Below are 27,416 nucleotides of genomic sequence, written 5' to 3'. Positions count from 1 at the left end.
GCATGTATGTACTACTTCTTTTTTTATCCATTCATCTACACTAATAAAAGAGAAACATGTAAATTGGTGTCACTCCGCTACGCCCACCAGCCAATCAGGGTGAGTATGCAAATTAACCCAACAAAGATGGTCGTTAATTTGCATATGCAGGCGTGGAGCGAAGACTGAAGACGACTGAAGAGTAAAGAGGCTTGGCTTCTCTGCTGCAGCCAGAGCAGAGACACCAAGCCTCGCTGCTGCGGCCGGACCAAAGGCCTGGGTCCCGGGTGCCGGAGGAAAGCCAGTGCCGGCAGCCAGGGGAAGGAAGGCCTATTGCGCGAATCTTCGTGCAATGTGCCTCTAGTCTATTAATAAACACCTAGGCTGCTTCCATATCTTGGCTACTATAAGTAATACTGCATCAAACATAGGGGTGCATAGATCTGTTTGGATTTCCCTGGATAAATACCCAGAAGTGGAATTGCTGGGTCATAAGGTAGTTGCACTTCTAATTTCTTAAGGAACCTCCACACTGTTTCCTCCAGTGGCTGCACCAATGTACATTCCCATCAGCAGTGCAGGAGGGTCTTTTTCCTCCACACCCTCGCCAGCACAGCTGGTTTGCTGATTTGTTGATGATAGCAGTTCTGAGGGGTGTGAGGAGATACCTCGTTATGGTTTTGATTTGCATTTCCCTGGTGGTCAGTGATGGTGAGCACATTTTCATGTGTCTGTTGGCCATTTGGATGTCTTCCTTGGAAAAATGTCTATTCAGGTCCTCTGCCCAGTTTTAATTGGGTTGTTTCTTGTGAATTTTTAAAAACAATGTACATGTATTACTTTCATAATATTATTAGAAATTAGTATAAATATGAAAAAGTAATGGGTTAGTTAGCCCTATAGAAGACTGAATTGACACCATACAGGGGAAGGGGGAGAAAGGATATATGTTTTCAACTTTTGATGAATAGTCAAGTTATTCTTCAATGAAGCTGTACTAACTCACTACTACCAACAATACGTGAGCAGCATGAGTGGGTTTTAAGACTTGTAGCTTGAGAAATTTGGGGCTAATCACTTAAATAACATACGCCCATCATAAACTGTTCATTTCTAAAGTCAGCCCAGCAATGGCATTTAAAATTGTAAGGTAGCATTTGGCTGCATCTAAAAGAAAATCTAACCACAGCAGGTTGTAAAGTACGGGCTTATTTTTCTCGCCAGACAGAGGAGGCAGGCTGAAGGCACGTAAGGCAGGGCCGCGTGGTAGGAGGTGGTGAGTTCGGGGCTAACATTGCCCACCCCTTACCTCTCAGCTCAAGCAGCCTCTCCAGACCTCCCTTCCTGCGTCAGATCCCTCATCAAACTCTCTCGACCTACCTTGTGTCTCTTTGCACAATTCTTGGTTTCTCTGTTGTCCCCCTAGACATTCTTAATCTGGTTTTGCTCATTTTTGTGTCCTCAGCATCGAGCACAATGCCTGCCCAACATAAGGGCTGTGGCTCCATATAGACTTCATCAACACATGCAGGAAGGCAATGCATGACTGACTGAACGATGAGTGAATGAATGAATGAATGAATGATCAAGCTAAACAAAAACCGCAATTCTCCTGCCCAGGAAACAGTTTTCTCCAGGGGTGGGGGTGGTATGGGGAGGCAGGGACAGGCAGTGATGTCACAAAAGGTGGCTGGGACAGAAGGTTCTGGGAGGGCTGGCAGGGAGGGAAACTGCCCACCTTCCCGCCTCTCGTCACCACCACCTCCTGGCCGGACCCAGACGGTGACGAGGGCTGGGAAGGCGCAGCGCGTGTAAGGTTCCCAGGGGGAGCGACCTGTTTGTCACTTTTGTGGAAGAAGAAAACACCTGAGTGTCCAGATGGCTCAGCAACCAGTGCCTTGCTGTGACGGCCTGACCCTCACCGCGTGAAGAATGGCAGGTGCCAGTGGTGTGGGAGACGGGCACGTGGGCGTCCGTTGGGAGTCAGCGTCGGACTGTCGTTCAGGAGCGTATTTCACTAGGATGGGGTCTCACCACAGTCACACGTTTGGGCTTTGAGCCAAGATACTGACCCTCAGCATCTTAGAAAAAACTTTTTTTTATTTTAGAGAGAGGAAGGGAGAGAGAGAAGGAGAAAGAGAGAGAGAGGGAGAGAGAGAGAGAGAGAGAGAGAGAGAGAGAGAGAGAGAGAGAGAGAAGAGAGACAATGATGGGTTGTCTCCAGTGTGCATTCCAACTGGGGATTGAACCTGCAATCCAGGTATGTGCTTTGACGAGGAGTCAAACCCGGCGCAACCTTTTTGGTGCACGGGATGATGCTCCAATCAACTGAGCCACTGGGCCAGGGCGTGATGAAGACTTTTTAACAACTCGTACAGAATTAGTATATGAACACAGCTCACGTCTATAAAGAAAATGGGGAGTTCTTTGCTAATTATTTATTTTCTTTTTACATTTTATCTTTAGTAATACCCGAAAACCCAGCCAATTAGCTACAGAAGATTTTTAAATGGCCCATTTTAAGACGTATAGTATACTTTTTCCACGTGCAGTAGAGTCCAAGACAGGTCTATGAGGTTTGACAAATCCATAGAGTCGTGTAACCACCGACACAGTCAGATATGGTACATTCCTATCACCCCCAAATTCCCTCATGTTTCCCCTTTGTAGTCAACCCTCTTCCGGCCACAGCCCCTGGCAACCTCGGGCTGTTCTCTGTCACTTTAGTTTTGCCTTTTCCAGAAAGTGACATAAATGAAATCATAAAGCGCGTGAATCTGTCTTCTCCCCCCCAGTGTGCTGCCTGGGAGACCCACTCCAATGGCCGTTTCAGTAGCTCTTGCCCCTGTGTTGCTGCGTCCATTGCAGGGAGGCGGAGGGGAGCTGGTTTCCCTCAGGAGACTTCAAAATGTTTTCTCACAAGATCACATAGAGACCTGACCCCTATATTCCGGCCTTTAGGAGACCTCTGGAAACTCACCGAGGGCATGCCCTCTGGACTGCACAGCTGCTCTCTGATCCCACACCCGTGCCACTCTCCTCTCCTCCCAGGCCCAGAGCAGTCCTGACCGCCGACCCCCGTTCCAGGCAGACGCGGCCGCTGGGGGGGAGTTGGGCTGGGCCCTGCAGGGCCTTTGCTCATCCTGCTAAGTTCCCGGCTCCGTCCTTGCAGCTCCGTGAAGAATGTTCTCCGTGGACCTGAAGGTGCTGACACCCCACCACCTAAGAAGAGCAGGCGCAGGACCGTGAAGTAGACATGACGAAAACAAAAGGCATGTGTGGGAGGGGAAAGGGGCACTGACCTGGCCGGGCTTTTCCTAAAGAGCCTGACCGGGGAGAGTCAGGACGCGGCCACCTGTCTGCGCCTGGACCCCGGGGGTAAGGTGGGGGTGGGGGGGGGTTCTCTGCCACTAATGAGGAGTACAGGCTTGTGATTTCAGAGCCTCGCTTGTTTTGTTTGTGTCATGGCAGCATTGACAAGCACCTCCCTATTAGGAGGTGAGTCCGTGTGGGAGGAAGCATATATATGTATTTATATGTATATGGCACAGATGTAATTAGATGTAATAATAAAAGCATAATATGCTAATTAGACTGGACGGCCGAGCAGGGGAACGGCCGTCCAGACAACTGTCTGGATGACCTTCCGGACGAACTTCTGGATGAAGCCGGGGCTGCAAGGGCCAAGGCAGCTGCCACAGCTCTGAGGGCTGCCCCCCTTGCACGCATTTCATGTATCAGGCCTCTAGTTATATATAATACAGATGTAATAATATACATAGTGCAGATATAATTGTGTATATACATATAGTGCAGATGTAATGTATATGGGTGCAGATGTAATATATAGTAGAGATTTAGTGTATATATTGCAGATGTAATATTATATATAGTACAGCTGTAATACAAAAATGGCAAAAGTAGGTTTACAGTTCGTATGCTTATGGTTATTATAATAGCTTTATTCAAAAGAATGTCACAGTGGCACAGTGCACTTAGGTACAATCTCGTTAAGTGTTCACATTGCTGGCCTTCATTATTTACACATTCTTGCAGTCTACTTGCTTAACTCAAGCACACTTTGGCACAGAGTTCTTGACTGCCATCAATAAACACACTTTTGCCCACCGCTGTATATCTAGTGAAGATGTAATATTATATATAATGCAGATATAATATATATAGTGCAGATGTAGTAATATAGAGTGCAAATGTAATATATGTTGCACAGAAGTAATACATGTAGTGTGGATGTAATATTATATATATACTAGAGGCCCAGTGCACAAAATTCATGCATGGGGGAGGGGGTTACCCTCAGCCTGACCTGCACCCTCTCACAATCCAGGGCTGCTTGCTCCTAACCACTCTGCCTGCTTGCCTGATTGCTCCTAACCTCTCTGCCTGCCTGATCACCCCTAACTGCTCACCTGCCTGCCTAATCGCCCCTAACCACTCTGCCTGCCTGCCTGATCACCCCTAACCACTCGCCTGCCTGCCTGATTGTCTCTAACTGCCTCTGCCTAGGCTCCTGCAGCCACAGCAAGCCAGAAGGATGTCCAGAACGACGTCCGGAAGGTCGTTCGGCTGTCTGGTCTAATTAGCACATTATGTTTTTGTTGTAATAGATAGTGCAGCTGTAGTAATAATGATTTGTTATCATGTTGTAACCATTTTACTGCCTGAACCACTCAGGGAGCACCATGTGATGATAAAGCACCTTCCTGCTTTCACTCACAGCTGCCCTCTCCATGTGGATAACGTTTTGGCGAGACGATAACTTTCACAGTCGTTCTCAAAACAAATCATCTTCAGAATCTCATTGTGGTCCCTGTATTATCCCGGGGACTGCCATAGCAAAGCACCCAGATGGCATGGCTGAAACCACAGGAACATTACCCCCCCCCCCCCCCCCCCCCCGCCGCCCCCGTGCTAGAGGCCAGAAGTCCAAAACCAAATCCTGGAGGCCGTGACCAAGAATCTCCTCCATGCTGCCCGTGGCTGCCCGCGGCTGCCTGTGCTCCTTGGCCTGCCCCCTCCTCACTGCAGTCTCTGCCTCTGTCTGCATGTGGCTTCCTACTCTGGGCGTGTCTATGTCCGCTCCTCTTCTTAGAAGGACACCGGCCATTGGGTTTAGGGCCCTCCCTCCGCCCAGGAGGGTCTCATCTTGAGATCCTCAACTGATTTCACCTGCAAACACCCTATTTCCAAACAAGGTCACATTCTGAAATTCTGGACATGAACTTGGAGGGAACACTTTCCAGCCCACTACAGTCATTAAAATATCCCCACCCTATCCAGGGACACCCCCTACATTTTGGTCCAATTTTAAGCTTCTCCTCGCCCCCAGGTTTCATTCTGGCCACTGGAACGGCGGGGGCAAGGGAGGCTGATGAGCTGACTTCCATTTCCCAGGTGACAGTCTCCTCACTGCCCCCCGCACTCCCCCTGCCCCGGCTCCCCTGGGTGATTTCGTGGTAAGCTGGTGGGACTCCCACTGCTGCTTCTCCTTGAGGGAGGGGTGCTGGCGGGGGCTCTGTGAACGAGCCTTCCTTTGATGTTGGTGGTTATGGGTTGAGCTGTGTTCCCCTGCTATGGTCTGAATGTTTGTTTTCCCCCATGAATACGTTGAAACCGATGCCCCCACAATGTGATGGTATTAGGAGTGTGTGTGGGGGGGGGCCTTTGAGAGGTGTTTAGGTCATGAGGCTGGAGCCCTTCTGAGTGGGATTAGCACTCCAATAACAGAGGCCCCAGGAGCTCCCTCGCCCCTTCCACCCTGCGAGGACGCCACGGGGAGACAGCAGAGGCCGGGACTCCGGGTCTGCTGGCGATTTGACCTTGGACTTCTCAGCCTCCAGCACTGTGAGAAAGACCTACCTGCTGTTCCTAAATGATCCAGCTTATGGTATTTGTTATAGCAGCCCAAATGGGCTAAGACATCCCCCCAAATGCAGCTACCCAGGACTCCAGAATGTGGCGTAATTTGTAAATAAGGTCATTGCAGATAGGATGGGTCTTCATCCAATATGGCTGGTGTCCTTATGAAAGGGGAATCTGGGCACAGGCTCACACACAGGGAGAACACCATGTGAAGATAAAGGCAGGAACCAGGTGATGCTTCCATAAGCCAAGGAACTCCAAAGATTGCCAGCAAGTCACCAGAGGGTCGGCCTCGGGAGAAACCACCTGGCCGACACCTGGATCTGAGACTTTTCACCGCCAGAACTGCCCGAGAGTAAATGTCAGTGGTTTCAGCCACCCAGTCTACAGCACAGACATACCTCATTTTATACTGCATTTTTTTACAAATCAAAGGTTTGCTTTGAGCAAACCTATCAGCACCATTTTCCAAACAAACTTAGATGAGGGTTAGCATTTTTTTGGGGGGGGGCGGAATAAAGTATTTTTAATATTTTAAAAATCTTCCATGGAGGATATTTTTCCCATTGAATTTTTTAGAGCGAGTGAAGAGGATGGGGGGGGGGGCATGGAGAAACATCGATGTGAGAGAGACACATCTATTGGTTGGCCCGCATGTGCCCCAGCTGGTCGGGGACTGGAGCCTACAACCGAGCCGCATGCCCTGCATTGGGAACTGAACCTGCGACCCTGCGGTCTGAGGGCTGGCACATGAAGCGGTGAGCCAAGCTGGCCAGGGCAGGAATAACGCATTTTAAATTAAGGTATGTGCGTTGTATTTTTTTTTTTTTTAGAAACAAAGCCACCTAGTCCTGGCCTGTGGACCATTCGTCCAGACGGAGAAGTCGTTCTGAGGATGTCAAAACATGGGCCAGGCCATGAGGCCCCCGTAACCATCCCGGAATATTTTCGGGAGTCAGTCAACCGATTTGGGACTTATTCAGCCCTTGCATCAAAGAGCTGTGGAAAATGGGAAGTACTGACTTACAACCACTACTTCGAGGCTTGTCGGAAGGCTGCGAAAGCCTTGCTCAAGGTGAGTGAGTTCCTCCCTCCCTCCCTCCCTCCCTCCCTCCCTCCCTTCCTTCCTTCCTTCCTCCCTCCCTCCCTCCCTCCCTTCCTCCCTCCCTTCCTTCCTTCCTTCCTTCCTTCCTCCCTCCCTCCCTCCCTCCCTTCCTCCCTCCCTTCCTTCCTTCCTTCCTTCCTTCTCCCTCCCTTCCCTCCTTCCTTCCTCCCTCCCTCCCTCCCTCCCTTCCTTCCATATTACTTATTCAATCACTCATTGAGAATAGGAAATACATATACATACATATGGTATAAAATGCACAAGGCACCACAAGCTATGAAGGGTAACTGGTGAAAATTTTCCCTCCCATTCTTTTTCTTTTAAATATGTTTTTATTGATTTCAGAGATGAAGGGAGAGAGGTAGAAACATCAATGATGAGAAAAAATCAGTGATCAGCTGCCTCCTGCACGCCACATACTGGAGGGCCTAAACTCGCACAATGTGCCCTGACCAGGAATTGAACTGTGACTTCCTGGTTCATAGTCAATGCTCAACCACTGAGCCACACTGGCCAGGCCTGCCAGTTCTTGACCCCTTCCATATGCAGGCAGCCACCATTACCTCATTCTTTTCAACAACTGCAATTATGTTTGACTTAACCATCCTCCTACCGGTGGGCATTTAAGTTGTTTCCAGCCGTTTGCTACCGTATATGGTGCCACAGTGAACTTCTTTTGTACAGTGAAATCTTATTCAGAGGTGCCTCTGTATGCCCACTCAAATGTATGAAAGAATCTGCTTGTCTATATTCTTGCCAACATCATATCAAAAACGTTCATCTTGGCCAGTTTAATAGGCATGTGAGACAGAACTCTAAGACAACCCTGAGATTCCAGCCTCTGGTATATTCATGCTTTTAGTCTCATATTCTTGAGCATGGGCAGGACTTGTGACAACCCCTACTGGAGATAGAGTCCACAACCCTGGCATGTGCCCTGGACCGGAACCAAACCCAGGACCCTTCAGGCCGCAGGCCATCGCTCTAGCCATTGAGCCAAACCGGCTAGGGCAGGAAGGAAGTTCTGACATCTACAACATGGATGAACCCTGAGGACATTGTGCTCAGTGACATAAGCCAGAAGGACAAACACTGTGTGATCCCACTTATATGAGGTCCCTAGAGGAGTCAAGTTCATAGAGACAGGAAGTAGATGGTAGGAGCCAGGGCCTGGGGGAGGGGCATGGGGAGTTACTGTGTAATGGGCACAGAGTTCTAGTTTGGGAAGATGAAAAAATTCTGGAGAGAGGGATGGTGGGGGTGGTCATACAACATGAGTGTCCTTAATGCTCCCGAGCTGTACACTTAAAATCGGCCCAGATGGTATATTCGTGCTGTAAATAGTTTACCACAACAAAAGTAAAACCCATGAAATAAACCAGTGGGGTATTAACCCGAGGGAGGCCAAGCAGGTGCCCAATCGTCACAAAAGCCTCGCGCCCAGATCTTAGCCTCCGCGCCGGCTTATCCCCCTGCAGTGAGCACGTCCCACCAGAAGCAAAACCTTCCCTGCACGTCCCACCAGAAGCAAAACCTTCCCTGTTTCCGTTTCCTGTTTCTGTTTGTTTTACCTCCCCAGCTGGGCTTGGAGCGCTTCCATGGAGTCGGCATCCTGGGGTTTAACTCCACGGAGTGGGTTATTGCTTCCGTTGGTACCATCCTAGCAGGGTAAGACCATGCGTTGTTCATTGTTAACGTTGATGAGCCTACTCAGGGCCTCCCCGAGATGTGAACAGGGAGTTCAGCCTCAGCCCCACGTGGGCAGGCGAGACAGACACACAAACCAATTACCTTGCAAATGATTAGTATCTCAAATATAGAAGGTACTTCTAGAACTCAGTAGTAAAAAGACAGAAAGATTTTATGTGAACAAAAGACTTGAACAAGAGATGTTACAAAGCGAAGTAGGTGTAAGTAGTTTAAAGATGTTTGATGTCATCAGCCACCAGGGAGATGCCAATGAGACCCAGGACAGGATGGTTAAAAGCAAGAACATCCTGGCCATGAACCGAAGTGTCTCGGGTTCGATTCCCCAGTCAAGGTCACGTACCTGGGTTGCAGATCTGATCCCCAGGCCCGTCAGGTTGCATGCGGGAGGCAACCGATCGATATATTTCTCTCTCACATCTCTCTCTCTCTCTCACATCTCTCTCTCTCTCTCCTCTCTCATCTGTCTCTCTCCCTTTCCCTCCCTCCCTTCCACTCTCTCCGAAAAGCAATGGGAAAAATATCCTTTGGTGAGAATTAAAACAAAACAAAAACAAGAACAAAAGGCTGCCCATGGAGGGAACGGTGCCTGAGGGTGGGGGACGGTCCAAATCCCATCTCTGGCATTTATTATGTGCCATGACACTTTGAACAGTGACGTCACTGCCCTGACTCAGTTTGCTCAACTGTAAAATGGGCTGTTGTGGGGGTTCCATGAGCCTACATCAGAACGACATCACAGGAGTTGCTGCTTTCATCATCCTTAGCTCTTGTTGTTTTTGTCCTTGTTGAGCTGTGGAGGGAGGGAAGCTTTGCCAAAGCTGCAATCTCAGAACTTGCCTGCAGGCCCTCCCCCCAGCCCCCCGCCACCCAAGGACATCCCCCCCCACCCCAGGCTCACACGCACATGACAGACACGTGTGTTTTCTTTTCCCAGGGGCCTCTGTGTTGGTATTTATGCCACCAACTCTGCAGATGCTTGTCAGTACGTCATTGCTCAAGCCAAAGTGAATGTCCTGATGGTTGAAAATGACCTACAGCTGCAGAAAATCCTTTCGGTAAACCTCTACCCAGCCCTGCCTGCCAGGTGTCTTTGTGCTTCCAGGTAGATGCTAATGATCAGGTGGGGTGGTAAGGTTTGCTGCACACAGGTTCACTTTTTTAAAAAAAAATATTTTTATTGATTTCAGAGGGGAAGGGAGAGAGAGAAAGAGGAGAGAGAGAGAGAGAGAGAGAGAGAGAGAGAGAGAGAGAAACATCCACAAAGAGAGAGAATCACTGATTGGCTGCCTCCTGCACATCCCCTACCAGGATCGAGCCCACAACCTGGGCACGTGCCCTGACCGGGAATCAAACCGTGACCTCCTGGTTCATAGGTCGGTGCTCAACCGCTGAGCCACACAGGCCGGACAGTCCTCCACCACTTTAGCATAACTGGCAACGCTGCTTTTGCAGGTGGGGTGAGGATGAGGGTGGATTGGGGGAGTTATTTTCCAATTTGCAGTAACTTAATTTCCTACTCAGCCTCCATTTAAAAAAACACGTGCATGCATGATTTCATGTACAGTCCACTGCTATTCTCCTTTTAGAAGTGTGATCATGTTGAGCCTTGTCATGTTCATTCCTTATAACTGCCTGCATTTCTGCACGCTTTTGTCTTCCTCTCCTATTTCTCTCCTGAATCCTACCACCTCCTGTTTCTCTTCTCCCCGGCCCTCTCCTCCCTCGTATAGTTGCTCTGTGCTCTTCCTTCCCAGCTGCATTTGCTTCCTTGCGCTTTACATTTTACACTGGGCTGTTGGTGTTGGGTGGTAATTTTCCTTTGTTTGTGGCGACTTGGTGAAATTTGGCTCCTCTTTTAGTTTCTCTTTTTCTCCTTGCAGTATCTTTGTATGAAGATAGGCACTGACTGTGGACACTTCCTATTCCTATTCGAATGAACTGCCATTTCCTGAGCCAGCTTCTGGCAGGAAGACCCTAAGGGGAGGGGAGTTAGGGGAAGGGTGAGCCTATGTGACCAGATTAATGGTTCGGCCGAGGGGCCACTGGGACTGTGTTTTAATATTTTATCACTTGTGAGTTGCACATTTCCCCATTTTTAACATGCGTGGCGCTGAGATGTGTCTTGCCATCGATGGCATCCTCTTGGATTATCATTGGCCATGTGTTTTGTTTTCCCACATTTTAATATCTCTGAAACCAGGGCACATTTCCTGACTCAGTGAAATCCTAGCCAGACTCAGGGAACTAGAACATGTGCCAGCAGGCCTCCTTTGAGCCGAATTCCTAACCTGGTTCCGAAGGACAGACCTCTGCCTCCAGCCTTGAGTCTTGTGGTGTGTTTTTTTTTTTTAAATATATATGTTTTTATTAATTTCAGAGAGGAAGGGAGAGGGAGAGTTAGAAACATCAATGATGAGAGAGAATCATCGATTGGCTGCCTCCTGGACGCCCCCTTGTGGGGGTCAAGTCCCCAACCTGGGCATGTGCCCTTGACTGGAATTGAACCCAGGACCCTTCAGTCTGCAGGCTGACGTTCTATCCACTGAGCCAAACCAGCTGGGGTCAGCCTTGAGCTTTGTTGAAACTGCTTTCTTGCATGACACTTCTGTGGTGCCTGGTCCTCATGTCATGCCTGGCTTACTAATAGCAGAATGTGCTGGGGGCTGGGTCATGGGTGAAGGGTGATGGGGGGGTGCGGGGGCGTGCTTCCTATTCTTGCCATGAATACTGGCTTATAATTTGGGTTTTTCCTGTTAGAACAGCGGTTTTCAACCTGTGGGTCGCGACCCCTTTGGCGGTCGAACGACCCTTTCACAGGGGCCGCCTAAGACCATCCTGCATATCAGATATTTACATGACGATTCATAACAGTAGCAACATGACAGTGATGAAGTAGCAACGAAAATAACTTTATGGTTGGGTCACAACATGAGGAGCTGTATTTAAAGGGCCAGAAGGTTGAGAACCGCTGTGTTAGAAAATGCCGCGTTCCCCATCTGCCCCCCTGCACCAATTTCACTGCTATGGCTTCCTGTCCTGCTTCCGGTATATTTGACCTCCCACACGTCAAGCCACACCGAGTTACTTCTCTCTCATAGTTTGACGAAAGTGCTGCTGGTGGGGCTGTGGTTCTGGTTGCTCTGTATGGAAGGTTCGAAGCCAACTCCTGACTCACTTCCTCCCAAACTGCCTCCTCAGCTGCCCTGGCGATTCTAATTCTGGGCAATACTCATGGCTTACCCTCTTCCCGCTCTCCAGTGCCGCCTACCTCCTTTAGATACACCCCAACCTCCTCGCCACTGCCTCCAAGGGGGCCTACCTGGCCCTCACCATCCTCTCCTGCCTCCTCCCACATCCTTGTTCCTCCCATCCGCAGGCCAGCCTTCCCCAACTCTTTCTTCCTCAAACCTCGCAGACTGCTGCCTGCTCCAGGCGTTTTGGCTGTTCCCTATCTTTCTGGAAGTCTTGTCTGGCTGGTCTAAGCACTCCCGTCACCTTTTCTCTCCAATCCATACCAGCGCAGCGGCTCTTGTTCTAATGACATAACGAATGCTGGGAGTGACTCGTCCTGGATTGCTCTGTCTGAGCAGGGTACAGGCATCCCCCAGGCTGGTCACCGACCCTTACAGCGCTGGTAGAGCTACAGGGTTCTGAACCTGTGCAGGGCCCAGCTCCCTCTATGGAGGATTTTGGTGGCCCGACTCCAACAAGAATGTTCACTGAATCCTGGCTGCGAGGTGCCAGCAGGCAGAGCACAGCGTTCGGCCTGAGGCTGCCTGGGGGAGGCCGCTGTCTTCATGCAGCTTTGACGGCTGGAAGCTACTGACACCGGCCACAAAGAACCCACAACCAGGCCTAACATCAGTCAAGACAAGGAGCGAGGAGAACCAAGATGGCGGCATAGGTTAACGCTGGAGTTTGCTGCCTTGAACAACTACTTCAAAAGTGAAACTAAAAAACGGAACGGACATCACCCAGAACCACAGGAACGCTGGCTGAGTGGAAGTCCTACAACTAGGAGGAAAGAGAAACGCATACGGACACTCAGAGGAGGCGCAGTGCTGAAGTCAAATTCTGAGGTGCAGAGTGCGCGGAGCGGGCTGGCGGCGGAGGGCGCGGTTGGCGTTTTCAATCGGGAGGGAGTCGCAGACTCTGAGCTCCAGATACAGGCGAGTCTTTAGGGACCCGGACTCAAACGGGAGAAGCAGGACTGTCTGGCTTCGGTCAGAGCGAGTGCAGCTTTCTCTCTGAGGTTTGCAGCGGGTGCTGGGACTCAGAGAGGCAGAGCCCTGGGGACAGGACTGAGAGCCGCCATAACTGCTCTCTCCGGCCCACCCTGTTGATCCTGTGCGACCCGCCCCGCCCAAGCCCTGCACAGAGGCATTTGCCGGATAGCCTCAGGCAAAGGCTAGATTAGCACCTCCCTAGAGGACAGAAGTTCTCTCACCGCAGACACAGCTGATTCTCATAGCCACTTGGCCTGGAGGTCAAACCCTCCCTGGTATTAGCTACAACAATCAAGGTTTAACTATAAGACTGCGCACAATAACCACTAGGGGGTGCACCAAGGAAGCATAACAAAATGCGGAGACAAAGAAACAGGACAAAATTGTCAATGGAAGATATAGAGTTCAGAACCACACTTTTAAGGTCTCTCAAGAACTCTCTAGAAGCCGCCGATAAACTTAATGAGATCTACAAGAAAACTAATGAGACCCTCGATGTTATATTGGGGAACCAACTAGAAATTAAGCATACACAGACTGAAATAACGAATATTATACAGACTCCTGACAGCAGACCAGAGGAGCGCAAGAATCAAGTCAATGATTTGAAATGCGAGGAAGCAAAAAACACCCAACCGGAAAAGCAAAATGAAAAAAGAATCCAAAAATGTGAGGATAGTGTAAGGAGCCTCTGGGACAACTTCAAGCGTACCAACATCAGAATTATAGGGGTACCAGAAGATGAGAGAGAGCAAGGTATTGAAAACCTATTTGAAGAAATAATGACAGAAAACTTCCCCCACCTGGTGAAAGAAATGGACTTACAGGTCCAAGAAGCGCGGAGAACCCCAAACAAAAGGAATCCAAAGAGGACCACACCAAGACACATCATAATTAAAATGCCAAGAGCAAAAGATAAAGAGAGAATCTTAAAAACAACAAGAGAAAGAAACTCAGTTACCTACAAGGGAATACCCATACGACTGTCAGCTGATTTCTCAACAGAAACTTTGCAGGCCAGAAGGGAGTGGCAAGAAATATTCAAAGTGATGAATACCAAGAACCTACAACCAAGATTACTTTATCCAGCAAAGCTATCATTCAGAATTGAAGGTCAGATAAAGAGCTTCACAGATAAGGAAAAGCTAAAGGAGTTCATCACCACCAAACCAGGATTATATGAAATGCTGAAAGGTATCCTTTGAGAAGAGGAAGAGGAAGAAAAAGGTAAAGATACAAATTATGAACAACAAAAATGCATCTATCAACAAGTGAATCTAAGAATCAAGTGAATAAATAATCTGATGAACAGAATGAACTGGTGATTATAATAGAATCAGGGACATAGAAAGGGAATGGACTGACTATTCTTGGGGGGGAAAGGGGTGTGGGAGATGCGGGAAGAGACTGGACAAAAATCGTGCACCTATGGATGAGGACAGTGGGTGGGGAGTGAGGGCGGAGAGTGGGGTGGGAACTGGGAGGAGGGGAGTTTTAAGGGGGAAAAAAGAGGAACATATGTAATAATCTGAACAATAAAGATTTAAATAAAAAAAAAAAAGACAAGGAGCGATGTTTCACAGAAAACAAAAGGGGGGCGAGAAAGAGGCTGGGGCTGCCGTGGGAGGGAGCTTAGGACACCCATCGGCTTCTGCTTTTCCCAGGGCTGGGTTGCCGCAAGGCCCACGTGAACTTTCTTTCAGATTCCACCCAACAAGCTGGGGACCCTAAAGGCGATCGTCCAGTACAAGATGCCAATGAAGGAGAGCAATAAAAGCAACCTGTATTCTGTGAGTGTGGGAGGGGCCCAGCGCACAGGGAGGGGGCCCACCAGGGGACGCTCAAAGGAAATGGGGGGTGAGCAGGAGAGAGGGCCAGGCTCCAGAGGGACATGGGCGGGCCCTTGGGGGGCTTTTTAAAAAAATATATACTTTTATTGATTTAGGAGAGGAAGGGAGAGGGAGAGAGAGAGAGAAACATCAATGATGAGAGAGAATCACTGATCAGCTGCCTCCTGGACACCCCACACTGGGGATCGAGCCCACAATCTGGGCATGTGCCCCAACTGGAATAGAACCATGACCTCCTGGTTCATAGTTCGATGCTCAACCGCTGAGCCACGCTGGCCAGACTGAGGGCCTTTTTAAATTGAATTTTATTTCATTTTTGGCATGAAGGGTACAATTTAAGCAAAAAGATAATTTGATGACTCATGGAACTACAACTCGGGGTGTGGATTTCAGGCATGGCTAGAACCAGGGGCTTGAATGTGGCCCAAGCTCCAATTACCCTCTTGGTTTCTTGACTCCATAGTCCTAAGATGGTCCAGCAGCTCCCGGGGCTACATTTTGACTCATTCTTGTCCTGAGAGCACTTCCAGCAAAGCCCTGACTTTCACTGTGGTTGGACCATTCGAGGTCACATGCCCAGACCTGATCCAATCACCGTGGCCCACACAGACGGCACCCTCTGCCTTAAACCAATCAGCGTTGACCTCTGGAACTGGGGATGGAGTCGGCCCCACGAGCTGGTCCCTGAGACATGTGGGGTGCAGAGTGGAATCGGGGAAGGCAGCGCTCCAATGATACTGAACTCCACTGTCGAGCATTTGACATATACTGACTCATGTATATGCCCAGAACAACCCGAGAAGTTGGGTTCCGGTATCATTCCCGCCTTACAAATGGGGAGACTGAGGCACAGGGAGCTTCAGGGGCCTGCCCCGGAGTGCAGGAGCCGCAGCAAACAGCTGCGCGTCGCAGGGCTTAGAGCAGCGTCCCGGTCTCCACCCAGCAGCCCGGTCTCCACCCAGCAGCCCGGCTCTCCACCCAGCAGCCCGGTCTCCACCCAGCAGCCCGGCTCTCCACCCAGCAGCCCGGTCTCCACCCAGCAGCCCGGCTCTCCACCCAGCAGCCCGGTCTCCACCCAGCAGCCCCTCCGCAGTAGCAACAGCTGTTATAAGGGGAACCGGGACTGACGCTTCTACCTAAACTCTCCTCCGGACAGAAATCATGCTTTAGGGCAGCGGTTCTCAACCTGTGGGTCGCGACCGCTTTGGGGGTCAAACGACCCTTTCACAGGGGTCGCCTAAGACCATCGGAAAACACATATATGATTCCATATTGTGTTTGTGATGAATCACTATGCTTTCATTATGTTCCATTTGTAACAATGAAAACATCCTGCAAATCAGATACTTACATGATGATTCATAACAGTAGCAACATGACAGTTACGAAGGAGCCACGAAAACAATTTTATGGCTGGGGGTCACCACACCATGGGGAACTGTATTCAAGGGTCGCGGCATTCGGAAGGTTGAGAACCACTGGGTTAGGAGCCGCTGACGGGACAAGGTCTGACGGGGAAGGGAAAGGCCTCCCGAGGCCCCACCCTCTGCCTGTCTTCTCTCCCCACAGTGGGACGATTTCATGGAGCTTGGCAACACCGTCCCCGACCCGCAGCTGGACCACATCATTGCGAGCCAGAAGGTCAACCAGTGCGCCGTGCTCATCTACACCTCGGGGACCACGGGCAACCCCAAGGGCGTGATGCTGAGCCACGACAACGTGAGTGCCCGCCGCGCGCGGCGGCTTGGTGGCAGCCGGAGTCCCTTCACCCCGGGTGGTGGCCTTCGGGATGTTCTGTCCTTGGCGTAGGGGCCTGACACACCGCCCTTGACCTGTGGCGGGTAGAGAGTCATGCGGACACGTAGGAGGGGGCGGCACCGCGCAGGGGTGAGGTCAAGGACTTTGGAGCAGACCTAGGTCCAAGCCCGACCCTGGGATCTCAGGCAAGACCTGTAGCATCTCCCAGCCTCGCTTCCTCATCTGCAAAATGGGTGTGATATACTATTCCCCGCCTCCTGGGTTGTTCTGAAGATGATATGAGTTAATATTTGCAAAGAGCTTAGAACCGTGTTTGATAAATACGTGAAAGAGCAGTGAATATGTCCTGTCTTTCTGAGTAAAGCAGAATTGAGGGCATTTTTAAAAATTGATTTTTATTTTGAGAGAGAAGGAGGGATGGGGGGGGGGAGAGAGAGAGAGAGAGGGAGAGAGAGAGAGAGAGAGAGAGAGAGGGAGATTATCTCCCATAACACCCTACTGGGGATCAAACCTGAAGCCTGGGCATGTGCCCTGACCAGGAATTGAACCTGTGACCTTTGGTGCATGGAACGGAATGATGCTCAACCAACTGAACCGCACCGGCCGGGGCAGAAATTGAGGCTTTGGTTACTCGAGAAAGGCTGTGTGTTTTGGGGAACACTTATGTATGTCTGGATGGAGTCCAAGACTGATAATTTAGATGGCTGGTATGAAACGAAGAGGAATACATGCTAAAGGATGCAATTTACACAAAACCCTGGAAAATGCAAACTTATCCTTAGGGACTAAAAGCGGATCGGTGGTTGCCTAGTGGGGGCCAGGGGGAGGCATCACAAAGAAACAAGTGGAAAGTCGGGGGGTGATGAAGACGTTTAAATCTCGATGATGGTGATGGCTCCACAGGTGTAGACATGTGTCAATTTGTGTCAGATGTACACTTTAAATGTGTGCTTTGTATGTCACTTATACCTCAATAAAACTACTAGAAAAAAAGAACGTTGCACGATCACTGCCTGCCAGGCACTGTTCCAAGAGCTTTAGTAAATCCTCGCAGCAATTCTACTGATTCTATCAGGTGGAAGCTATTTTGACAGAGGAGAAACTGAAGCCCAGAGAGGTTAAGTTACTTGGCTCAGGTCACACAGCATGCAACACGGTGGAGCTAGGATTTGGCTCCACAGTCTGCATTTTTAACTACACTGTAGACCTATGTGGCTAGCGTGCGAAGATGTCCAAAGATGCAATGTAAGCATGTAAAAGGTATTTGCACAAAGTACACAGAACACAAGTGATTTTTTTTTTTTTTTTTGGTTAAAAACTAAAAAGGCAGCAAGCAATATGCTCCTGTGTACATTTTAAAGGCAGAAAAATGTCTGGCAGGACATGCACCCAACTGGCCACGGTGGTTCCCTCTTTGAGTCAGAAAGATTGCAAGTTTTAATTGGTTGATTGATTCATTTGTTAATTATCACTGGAGGATATTTTTTCCATTGATTTTTTTTTTTTTTTTTTTTTTTTTGGAGAGAGAGTGAAAGGGAGGAGGGAGGGAGAGAGAAGAAACAACCATGTGAGATAGACACATTGATTGGTTGCTTCCCACATGCGCTCCTACCGGGGCCTGGGATTGAACCTGCAACCCAGATACAAGCTCTTGACTGGGAATTGAACCCACAACTCTTCGGTGTGCAGGCCAACACTCTCACCACTGAGCTCACTGGCCAGGGCAGATTGCTAGCTTTTAAAAAATACGTATTTTTAGATTTTTATTGATTTCAGAGAGGAAGGAAGAGGGAGAGAGAAACATCAATGTTGATAGAGAATCATTGATCAGCTGCCTCTTGCATGCCCCACACTGGGGATAGAGCCCACAACCGCAGCATGTGCTCCCACCGGGAATCGAACCATGACCTGTTTCATAGGCTGACGCTCAACCACTGAGCCACACTGGCCGGGCAGATTGCTTCATTTTTAAATGAAGCTTTTCTACCTTATGAGAGCTTTTTCCTCCAACCTAGCTTAATAGTTACCAGCACACACTGGCCACTGCTGTTCCTTCTGCACATCAGAAAGCTACATGACTTGCTCCTTTACCTTCTTCTGGTCCTGCTCAAACATCGCCTCCTCAGGGAAGCCCTCCCTGATTTCCATGGCTGCTGTTTTTCTTCCACTGTCGTATTATCTAGTCACTTGTTTACCGTGAACATCTGCTCCCGGGGGCAGAGGTTGTCTGTGTCCCTAGTTTCTGGCACATAGGAGGACTCATCCGTTTTTGTGGAATGAACGAATGAATGGCATCTGATTAAACTCCCACCTGAACCTGGCTCCTTGTGACTTTCTATCTGGTGAAATGTTTTCCTAGCATCGGGGTGACAAGTATAAACCCTGGGGCGAGGCTGCCTGGGGTTGAATCCTGGCTCTCCCACCGGCTAGCTGTGTGGCCTGTTCTTTAACTCCTCTTGACTTTAGTTTTCCCATCTGTAAAGCACAGGGAAGAATGGTTTCTACTCTTAGAGTTGCCATGAAGATAAAATTATTCCATAATCTCTGCCCATTAGCTGTTAGCCATTCTAGAACTTAGCGACGTAAAACACCAAAAGTGTGTTACATCTGGGCATGGAACTTGGCAGGGCCCAGCAGGCTGTTTCTTGTGCCCCAAGTAGTGTCAGCTGGGGCCACTCAGCTGCATTCAGAAAAGCAGGAAAGTCCAGGAAGGAATTCACTCACCAGTCTCTTGCGGCTTGGGCAACCTCACGGCACAGTGGCTCCAGGTGGTTGAACTGCTTACCATGGTGACGGGCTCTCCTCGGAGCAAATATTCCCTAGGCTTATCCCAAGGCAGAAGCTGCAGCCTATGGCGGCTCAGCACCAGAAGTTACAGAGTCGTTCTGCTCCATTCTGTGGGCCAACCAGTCAGTGGACCAGTCCTGGGGAAGGAGAGGAAAACAGACTTCAGCTTCGAAGGGGAGGGTGGCAGGGAGTTTGCCGCTGCCTTTAACTTACCACATAAATAAGGTGCTTAGAACAATGCCTGTCACACAGCGAGCCATGTCAGTCCTAGCCATTGTTATCTTCAAGATCATCACCAGAATGGCTAGCATAAAAATATCAGCAAACTAGTGTTGGCGAGGATGTGAAGGAAAGGGAACCCTTTTGCGCTGGTGTGGGATTGTAAATTGGTGCAGTCACTATGGAATATAGTATGGATGTTCCTCAAAAAATAAAAATAGAACTACCAGCCCTGGCCAGCTGGTTCAGTAGGTTGGAGCATCGCCCCACATACCAAAAAAGGTTGCGGGTTTGATTCCCAGTCAGGGCATGTACCTAGGTTGCGGGTTTGATCCCTGTTGGGGCTTGTATGGGAGGCAGCCGATCGATGTTTCTCTCTCACATGGATATTTCTCTCTCTCTCTCTCCTTCCTCTCTCTCTAAAAAAATCAATAAACCCATCCTCAGGTGAGGTTTTAAAAAAATAAAACTGTAATCTGACCCAGCAATCCCACTTCTTGGTATTTATCCAAAGAATCCAAAACACTTAATTTAAAAAGACAGACGCACCCCTATGTTCTTGCAGCATTATTTACAACTAGAGACCCCTTGCACAAAAATTTGTGCACTGGGGGTGGGGGGGTGTCCCTCAGCCCGGCCTGTGCCCTTTTGTAGTCTGGGACACCTTGGGGGATGTCCACCTGCTGGCTTAGGCCCGCTCCCAGGGGATTGGGCCTAAGATGGCAGTCAGACATCCCTCTGGCAGCCCAGCAGCCCTCGGGGGATGTCCACTTGCCAGCGGGGAGCAGGCCTAAACTGCAGTCGGACATCCTTAGCACTGCTGAGGAGGCAGGAGAGGCTCCCACCACCACCGCTGTACTGGCAGCCATCAGCCTGGCTTGTGGCTGAGCAGAGCTCCTCCCATGTGAGAGCGCCCTGACCACCAGAGGGCAGCTCCTGCATTGAGTGTCTGCCCCCTGGTGGTCAGTGTGTGTCATAGTGACCAGTCATTCCCAGTCCTTCTGCTGTTAGGGTCAGTTTGCATATTACCCTGTTACTATATAGGATAGAGGCCTGGTGCATGGGTGGGGGCTGGCTGGTTTGCCCTGAAGGGTGTCCCGGATCAGGGTGGGGGTCCCGCTTGGGTGCCTGGCCAGCCTGGATGAGGGGATGATGGCTGTTTGCAGCTGGTCACACACCCTTCAGGGTGGGGGTCCCCACTGGGGTGCCTGGCCAGTCTGGGTGAGGGGTTGAGGGCCATTTTCAGGCTGGCGGTGACTGAAGCTCCCAACCTCTCCTTTTTTTTTTTTTTTTAATTCTGGGATTTATTTACCTTCTATGGCTGTCACTAGAGCTGAGAGCCGGCTTTAGCTCTGAGGCTCGGCTCCAGCTCTGAGACCTCGGCTGCTGAAAGCAGGTATCTGGGCTTTGGTTAGCTTCTATAATTGAAACACTGTTGCAACTCCAGCTCTGAGGCCCGGCTGACTGAAAGCAGGTTTCTGGGGATTGTTTAGTTTCTATAATTGCAACATAGTTGCTTAGAGTGCAGCTCAGAGCTGGGCAGCGGCAGGGCAGGTGGGGAATTTTGGCTTCCTCCATCACTGGAGCAAGCAAGCCTCCTGTTCACTTCAGCTGCCTGGCTGCCGGCCACCATCTTGGTTGGCAGTTAATTTGCATTTCGCCCTGATTAGCCAATGGGAAGCATGTTGGAGGTACGGTTAATTACCATTGTCTATTATTAGATAGGATAGCTAGGATATGGAAGCAACCTCAGAGTCCATCAATAGAAAATTGGATCAGAAGATGTGGTATACTTATTTATTTATGTAATGGAATATTACTTAGCCATAAAAAATAATGAAATCTTGCCATTTGTGAAAACATAGATGAACCTAGAGGGTATTATACTTAGTGAAGTCAGACAAAGACAAATACCATATAATTTCACTTTTCTGTGGAATCTAAAAAACAAAATAAGTGAACAAACAAAACAGAAACAAACCCATAGATACAGAGAACAAGCTGATGGTTGCCAAAGGAGAGGGGTGGGGGTGGTAGTGTAGGGATGGCAATAAAGAAAAAAACTGTAAATAAAATAAAACCATGCCTAGAGAATTAGACATTGAAGACTCCAGTTTGGGTGGTGTAAGACAGCCTCTCTTCGTCAACAGCATTTAGTGGGAAACTTGACAGGTGAGAAGGCGTCAGTCATGGGGAAAGCTGGGGGAACAGCAGTCCAGGCAGAGGGAACTGCCAGTGTAAAGGCCCTGAGGCTGGGCTCTGCCTGATGAGTTGGAGGAGCAGTGCAGAGGCCATGTGGCAGGATTAATGAAGTAAACTGCTCACCAGTGTTTTATGACATCCGTGAGGAATACAGATTGCAAAATGACAGGTACGCTAAAACTTTGCATCAAGGTATGCATTGGAGAAAGAAAAACATGAATATGCTAATGGTTAGGTGATTATGGGAGGGGATTATGGGTGGTCTCTCTGTCGGACAGTGTTGGCTCCAGGATTTTATACTGGACAGGAGACACCTCTGTGCTCTTCCTCTCTAAAATCAACTTTATTTTATTTATTTATTTATTTATTTATTTATCCTATCTAATAAAAGAGAAACATGGTAATTAGCCGTACATCCGTTAACCATCCCATTGGCTAACCAGGGTGATATGCAAATTAACTGCCAGCCAAGATGGCGGCCGGCAGCCAGGCAGCTTGAAGCTAACATGAGGCTTGCTTGCTTCAGTGACGGAGGACTCCAACGTTCCCCACCTGCCTTGCCGGCCTCTGAGCTTGCAGTTTGAAACATTGTTACAAATATAGAAGCTAAACAAAACCCCAGAAACCTGCTTTCAGCCGGCCCGGGATCTCAGAGCTGGAGTTGATACAGTGTTTTGATTATAGAACCCAAACAAACCTGATACCTGCTTTCAGCAGCAGAGGCCTCAGAGCTGGAGTCAGAGCCAAAGCTGGCCCAGAATAAAAGAAAAAAAAGAGAAAAAGGAGCAGTTGGGAGCTTCAGTCACCCGCCAGCCTGAAAACAGCCCTCAGCCCCTCACCCAGACTGGCCAGGCACCCCAGTGGGGACCCCCACCCTGAAGGGTGTGTGACCAGCTGCAAACAGCCATCATCCCCTCACCCAGACTGGCAAGGCACCCCAGTGGGGACCCCCACCCTGATCCAGGACACCCTTCAGGACAAACCAGCCAGCCCCACCCATGCACCAGGCCTCTATCCTATATAGTAAAAGGGTAATATGCCTCCCAGCACCGGGATCAGTGGAGCCGAGAGGCCTCCCGGCACCAGGATCAGCATGACAGGGGGCAGCGCCCAAACCCCCTGATCGCCCTGCGGCTCTGTGTGTGACAGGGGGTGGGGCCACAACCTCCCTATCTGCCCTGCTCTGTTCGTGACAGGGGAAGGTGGCCCAACCCCCTGATCAGCCCTGCTCTGTGCCTGATACGGGGGAGCTCCCCAACCCCCTGATTGCCCTGCAGCTCTGTGTATGACAGGGTGCGGTGCCCCAATCCCCCCCCACCACAGGCCCTGCTCTGTGTGTGACAGGGTAGAGCCATAACCTCCCCATTGGCCCTGCCCTGAGTGTGACAGTGGTGGTGCCCCAACCCCCTGATTGGCCCTGCTCTGTGTGTGACAGGGGGCGGTGCCCCAACTCCCCTATCGGCCCTACTCTGTGAGTGACAGGGGAGAGCTCCTAACCCATTGATGGGCCCTGCTCTGTGCAAGACAGGGGGCAGCGCCCCAACTCCCCAATCGGCCCTGCTCTGAGTCCGACCAGGGGCTGCACCTAGGGATTGGGCCTGCCCTCTGCCACCCGGGAGCAGGCCTAAGCCAGCAGGTCATTATCTCCCGAGGGGTCCCAGACTGCGAGAGGGCACAGGCCGGGCTGAGGAACCCCTCCTCCCCCCCGAGTGCACAAATTTTTGTGCACTGGGCCTCTAGTTTATTTATAAAACAACTGCATTGAAGTGGCCCTTCAGCCAGGACAAGGCCGCCTGGATTGTAAGCCCCACTTGTGTTCCAGATCACGTGGTTGGCCGGGACGGTGGCAAAGGACTTAAAGTTGACTTGCGCCTCAGAGAAGCAGGAGGTGGTAGTTAGTTACCTTCCCCTCAGCCACATTGCGGCTCTGATGATGGATATCTGGCTGCCCATGAAGGTCGGGGGTTGCACCTACTTTGCTCAGCCAGATGCTCTCAAGGTAAGGCGGAGGGCAGCTGGGGCGAGTGGATGGTTCCATTAAGCCCCAGTTCCGGGGGTTCCTTCTCTGTCCTCATCTTCTGCTTCATCTAGCAGCATCGGAAACAGTTGGTCATATTCTTGTTGTTTTACCTTAACCCCATTCGGGGCACCCATGTGTGGCTGTGTGCTTTTGCTTATGTTTAAGTCAGCATTCCCAGCTCCCCAAAGCTCCAAAAACCAAACTCATCTCAAGACCCTTAAGTTACATCTGCAAAGTCCTGTTTGCTGTGAAAGAGAACCTATTCACAGGCTCAGGGGTTAGGAGGGAATGTCTTCGGGGTGCCGCGATTCTCCTTTCCACACTGTATCGAACAGGCTGCCTCAGGCCTTTGTAATTCCTTCCGAAAGGTTTATTCTTCTTTGGTTTGTGTGGCTGCTGACTCCTTGTCATTTATTCTCTGCTTACAGTTCTCCCTGGCCCCTCTCACATCCCCCAAGCTCAGTGTCGGAGATGTAGTAGCCACTCGATAAATACTTTGGTTTTTTGGCTGAATGCAGAATGCATATACATACGCTCACCTCCGGGACCCGAGACGTTCCCATCCTCCCACATTCGCATCAACTCCGCAATATCGTCAGAAACTTTAACATGATCAACCTGATGGGCGAGAGAGGTTCTCTCACAGTTTCAGGAACCGCCAGACTTTCCCAAAGTGGCTGTTCCATTCTGTGTTCCCCCCGGAAGTGCATGAGCGAGTTCCGGTGTCTGCCCCTCTTCACTAACACATCCTCAGCATCACCACCACCGTCACTGCGTCCTGGTGGATGTGAGGTGGTGGCTCATCACATCAATTGTCATTTCCTTCCTGACTCACGGTGGGGAACGAGTTTTCATGTGCTTATTGGCTATTGATATGTCTTCTCTGGAAAAATGTCCGTTCAAATCTCTTGCCCATTTAAAAATATGGTTCCAGGTCCTGGCTGGTGTGGCTTAACTGATGGGGCATCGTCCCACGCACTGAAAGTTTGATTCACAGTCAGGGCACCTGCCCAGGTTTGGGGCTCAATCCCTTTAGCGGGCGGTGTGGGGCGGGGGGTGCAGGAGGCAGCTGATCCATGTTCTACTCTCACATAGATGTTTTTCTCTCTCTCCCTCCCCCTTCCTCTCTTCACTAAAAAAATCTTTTTTTAAATGTGGCTGCATGTCTTCTCATGGTTGAGTGTAAAGGGTTCTTTAGACACTCTGGATATAAATCTTAACTATATGTTCGAACATATTTTCTCGCAGGTCTGTGACTTGTCTTTTTGTCTTGACTCTGAAGTCCAATTTCTTTTGTAAAAAAATATGTTTTTATTGATTTTTACAGAGAGAGGAAGGGAGAGGGAGAGAAAGATAGAAGCATTGATGAGAGAGAATCATCGATCGGCTGCCTTCTGCATGCCCCCTACTTGGGATCGAGTCTTCAACTTGGGCATGTGCCCCAACGGGGCATCGAACCAGTGACCTCTTGGTTCCTGGGTTGATGCTCAACCCCTGAGCCACAGCAGCCGGGCCAATTTATTTTTATTTTATTTTCTGCTTTCGGTGTCGTATATAATAAATCTCTACCCATGCCAAGGCCACAGAGATCTCCTTCTGTGTGTTCTAGAAGCTTTTAGTTTTGGCTCTTCCATTCAGGTCAGTGACCGTTTCGGGTTTACTTTTCTGTTTGGTGAGAAGTAAGGCTCTAAGCAAAGCTTTTAATTTTGGGCGGGGGGGCGGGTATGAATATCCTTTACACCATTCAATTGCCTTTGCACTTTGATTGAATGTCAATTGATCACAAATATAAAGATTCATCTCTGGGTTTTCTATGCTGTTCCATTGATCTATATGTCAATCCTTACATTAAAACCACACTGACTTGGTTTTATGGCTTGATGATAGGATGACTACCTTGTCCGCACAGTTTTTTAACTGAAAAACCCACATTCCAGGAACCCCTTTAGTTCTGGGCAAACCAGTTGACCACCCTATTTTAGAATAAATTTCAAAATCAGGTAGTAATCCTTCCAATTTTGTTCTTTTCCAAAATTGGGTTGGCTATTCAGATCCTCCACACTTCCATAGCAGTTTTAAGCTCAGCTTGTCAATTTGTATGAATGAGCCTATCTGGGTTTTGAAAGGGATTGCATTGAATCTATACATCAGTCTGGGGAGAAAGTTGCATCCTTTTATACGGTTGCATAATATCCCACTGCACGCTTGGGCAACAGATTTTTACCAGCCTGCTACTCTCTACCCTAGAGAGAGAAAACCTGATTGGCTGCTGACCAGCCAGTGGGTGGGCTCGCTTGAGTCAGGAGCTCACCCTGGTCTAATCAGCCAAAAGAAGGTTCTCCTACCCTAGCTGGTTTGGCTCAGTGGACGGTTCGTCGGCCTGCGGATTGAAGGGTCCCAGGTTCGATTCCGGCCAAGGGCACATGCCTTGGTTATGGACTCAATCCCCAGTGTGGGGTGTGCAGGAGGCAGCCAATCAATGATTCTCTCTCATCATTAATGTTTCTCTCTCTTTCTCCCTCTCCCTTCCTCTCTGAAATCAACTTTTAAAAAAATTTTAAAAAGGAGGTTCTCCTGGGCTGACTTGAGTGGCTGGGCAGGGATGGACATCTGGGGTCCCTGGAAGGTTCAGGGGCGGCTAACCCAGCTCTGTCCCATGCAGGGCACCTTGGTCAACACCCTGCAGGAGGTGAAGCCTACCGCCTTCCTGGGGGTGCCCCGAATTTGGGAGAAGATACAGGCGAAGATAAAGGAAAGCTGTGCCAAATCCTCAAGCTTGAAGAATAAGGTGTTTGTGTGGGCAAGAGCTGTTGGCTTAAAGATCAGTGCGAAAAGGATGCAGGGGTAGGTGGAGGGCCCAGTGGGTTGGGTGGGGAGGGTGGTGCGTGAGGGGCTCAGCTGGAACCCAGAGGCCCATTTTAGACCCACAGCTACAGAGCGCTCCTTGGCACCGTTCACAGGATACATGACACTTCCATGAGCTACCACGTGGCGAAGGCACTCGTGTTCAACAGAATCAGGAACAGCATCGGCTTTGATCACTGCCACCTTTTTATCAGTGGGGCGGCGCCCCTCAGCCCAGAGACCGCGGAGTTCTTTCTAAGCCTGGACATACCCATAGGCGAGATGTACGGCATGAGCGAGAGCTCGGGCCCTCACACTGTATCCGCCTTCGATAACATCAGGATGCTAAGGTACTGACCCCCTGGGTAGACACCCCCGCCCCCTCCCAGGCCTCCAGCCACATGGGGTCAGGGGAAGGAAGCCGGGAGGGTGGGTGGGCCTCTGGACTGAGATGAACTCTGTTTCGGCATCTCCAGAATGATCCTTGCTCTCAGAGCCTCCCATGGTCTCCCCCTGATTGCTGCTGGTGAGCGCTGCCTCCAGCGACCACCCAGGCTCGCCCAACACGTCCATGGGCCCTCTCTGGCTTTCCCCGCAGCTGAGCTCACCCCAGGCTGCGGGACTGACCCCAGCAATACCGAGACAGTAAGAATACCAAAGGCGCCCTAGCTGGGTTGACTCAGTGGACAGAGCATCGGCCTGCGGACTGAAGGGTCCCGGGTTTGATTCCGGTCAAGGGCACATGCCCAGGCTGTGGGCTTGATCCCCAGTAGGGGGCGTGCAGGAGGCAGCCAATCAATGCTCTCTCTGATCATTGATGTTTCTCTCTCTCT

General features: G+C 50.0%; 1 protein-coding gene across 1 annotated transcript in view; it reads left to right on the top strand.

Annotated features, from left to right (window-relative positions):
- The window catches only part of ACSBG2 (acyl-CoA synthetase bubblegum family member 2), a gene marked incomplete at both ends in the record, with an annotated part of 59,225 nt that overhangs the window by 4,492 nt on the left and 27,317 nt on the right, over nt 1-27,416 (top strand). The window contains 8 exons of the mRNA XM_081092719.1: nt 6,696-6,937; nt 8,547-8,635; nt 9,612-9,732; nt 14,607-14,693; nt 16,323-16,472; nt 23,542-23,718; nt 26,402-26,583; nt 26,700-26,933. Coding sequence (XP_080948845.1) covers nt 6,696-6,937; nt 8,547-8,635; nt 9,612-9,732; nt 14,607-14,693; nt 16,323-16,472; nt 23,542-23,718; nt 26,402-26,583; nt 26,700-26,933 — 1,282 coding nt within the window. The remainder of the gene's footprint in view (nt 1-6,695; nt 6,938-8,546; nt 8,636-9,611; nt 9,733-14,606; nt 14,694-16,322; nt 16,473-23,541; nt 23,719-26,401; nt 26,584-26,699; nt 26,934-27,416) is intronic.

Source organism: Myotis nattereri (assembly GCF_964212035.1).
Source record: "Myotis nattereri genome assembly, chromosome: 5".
NCBI lineage: Eukaryota > Metazoa > Chordata > Mammalia > Chiroptera > Vespertilionidae > Myotis > Myotis nattereri.
This window is presented reverse-complemented; position numbering and strand designations above follow the sequence as displayed.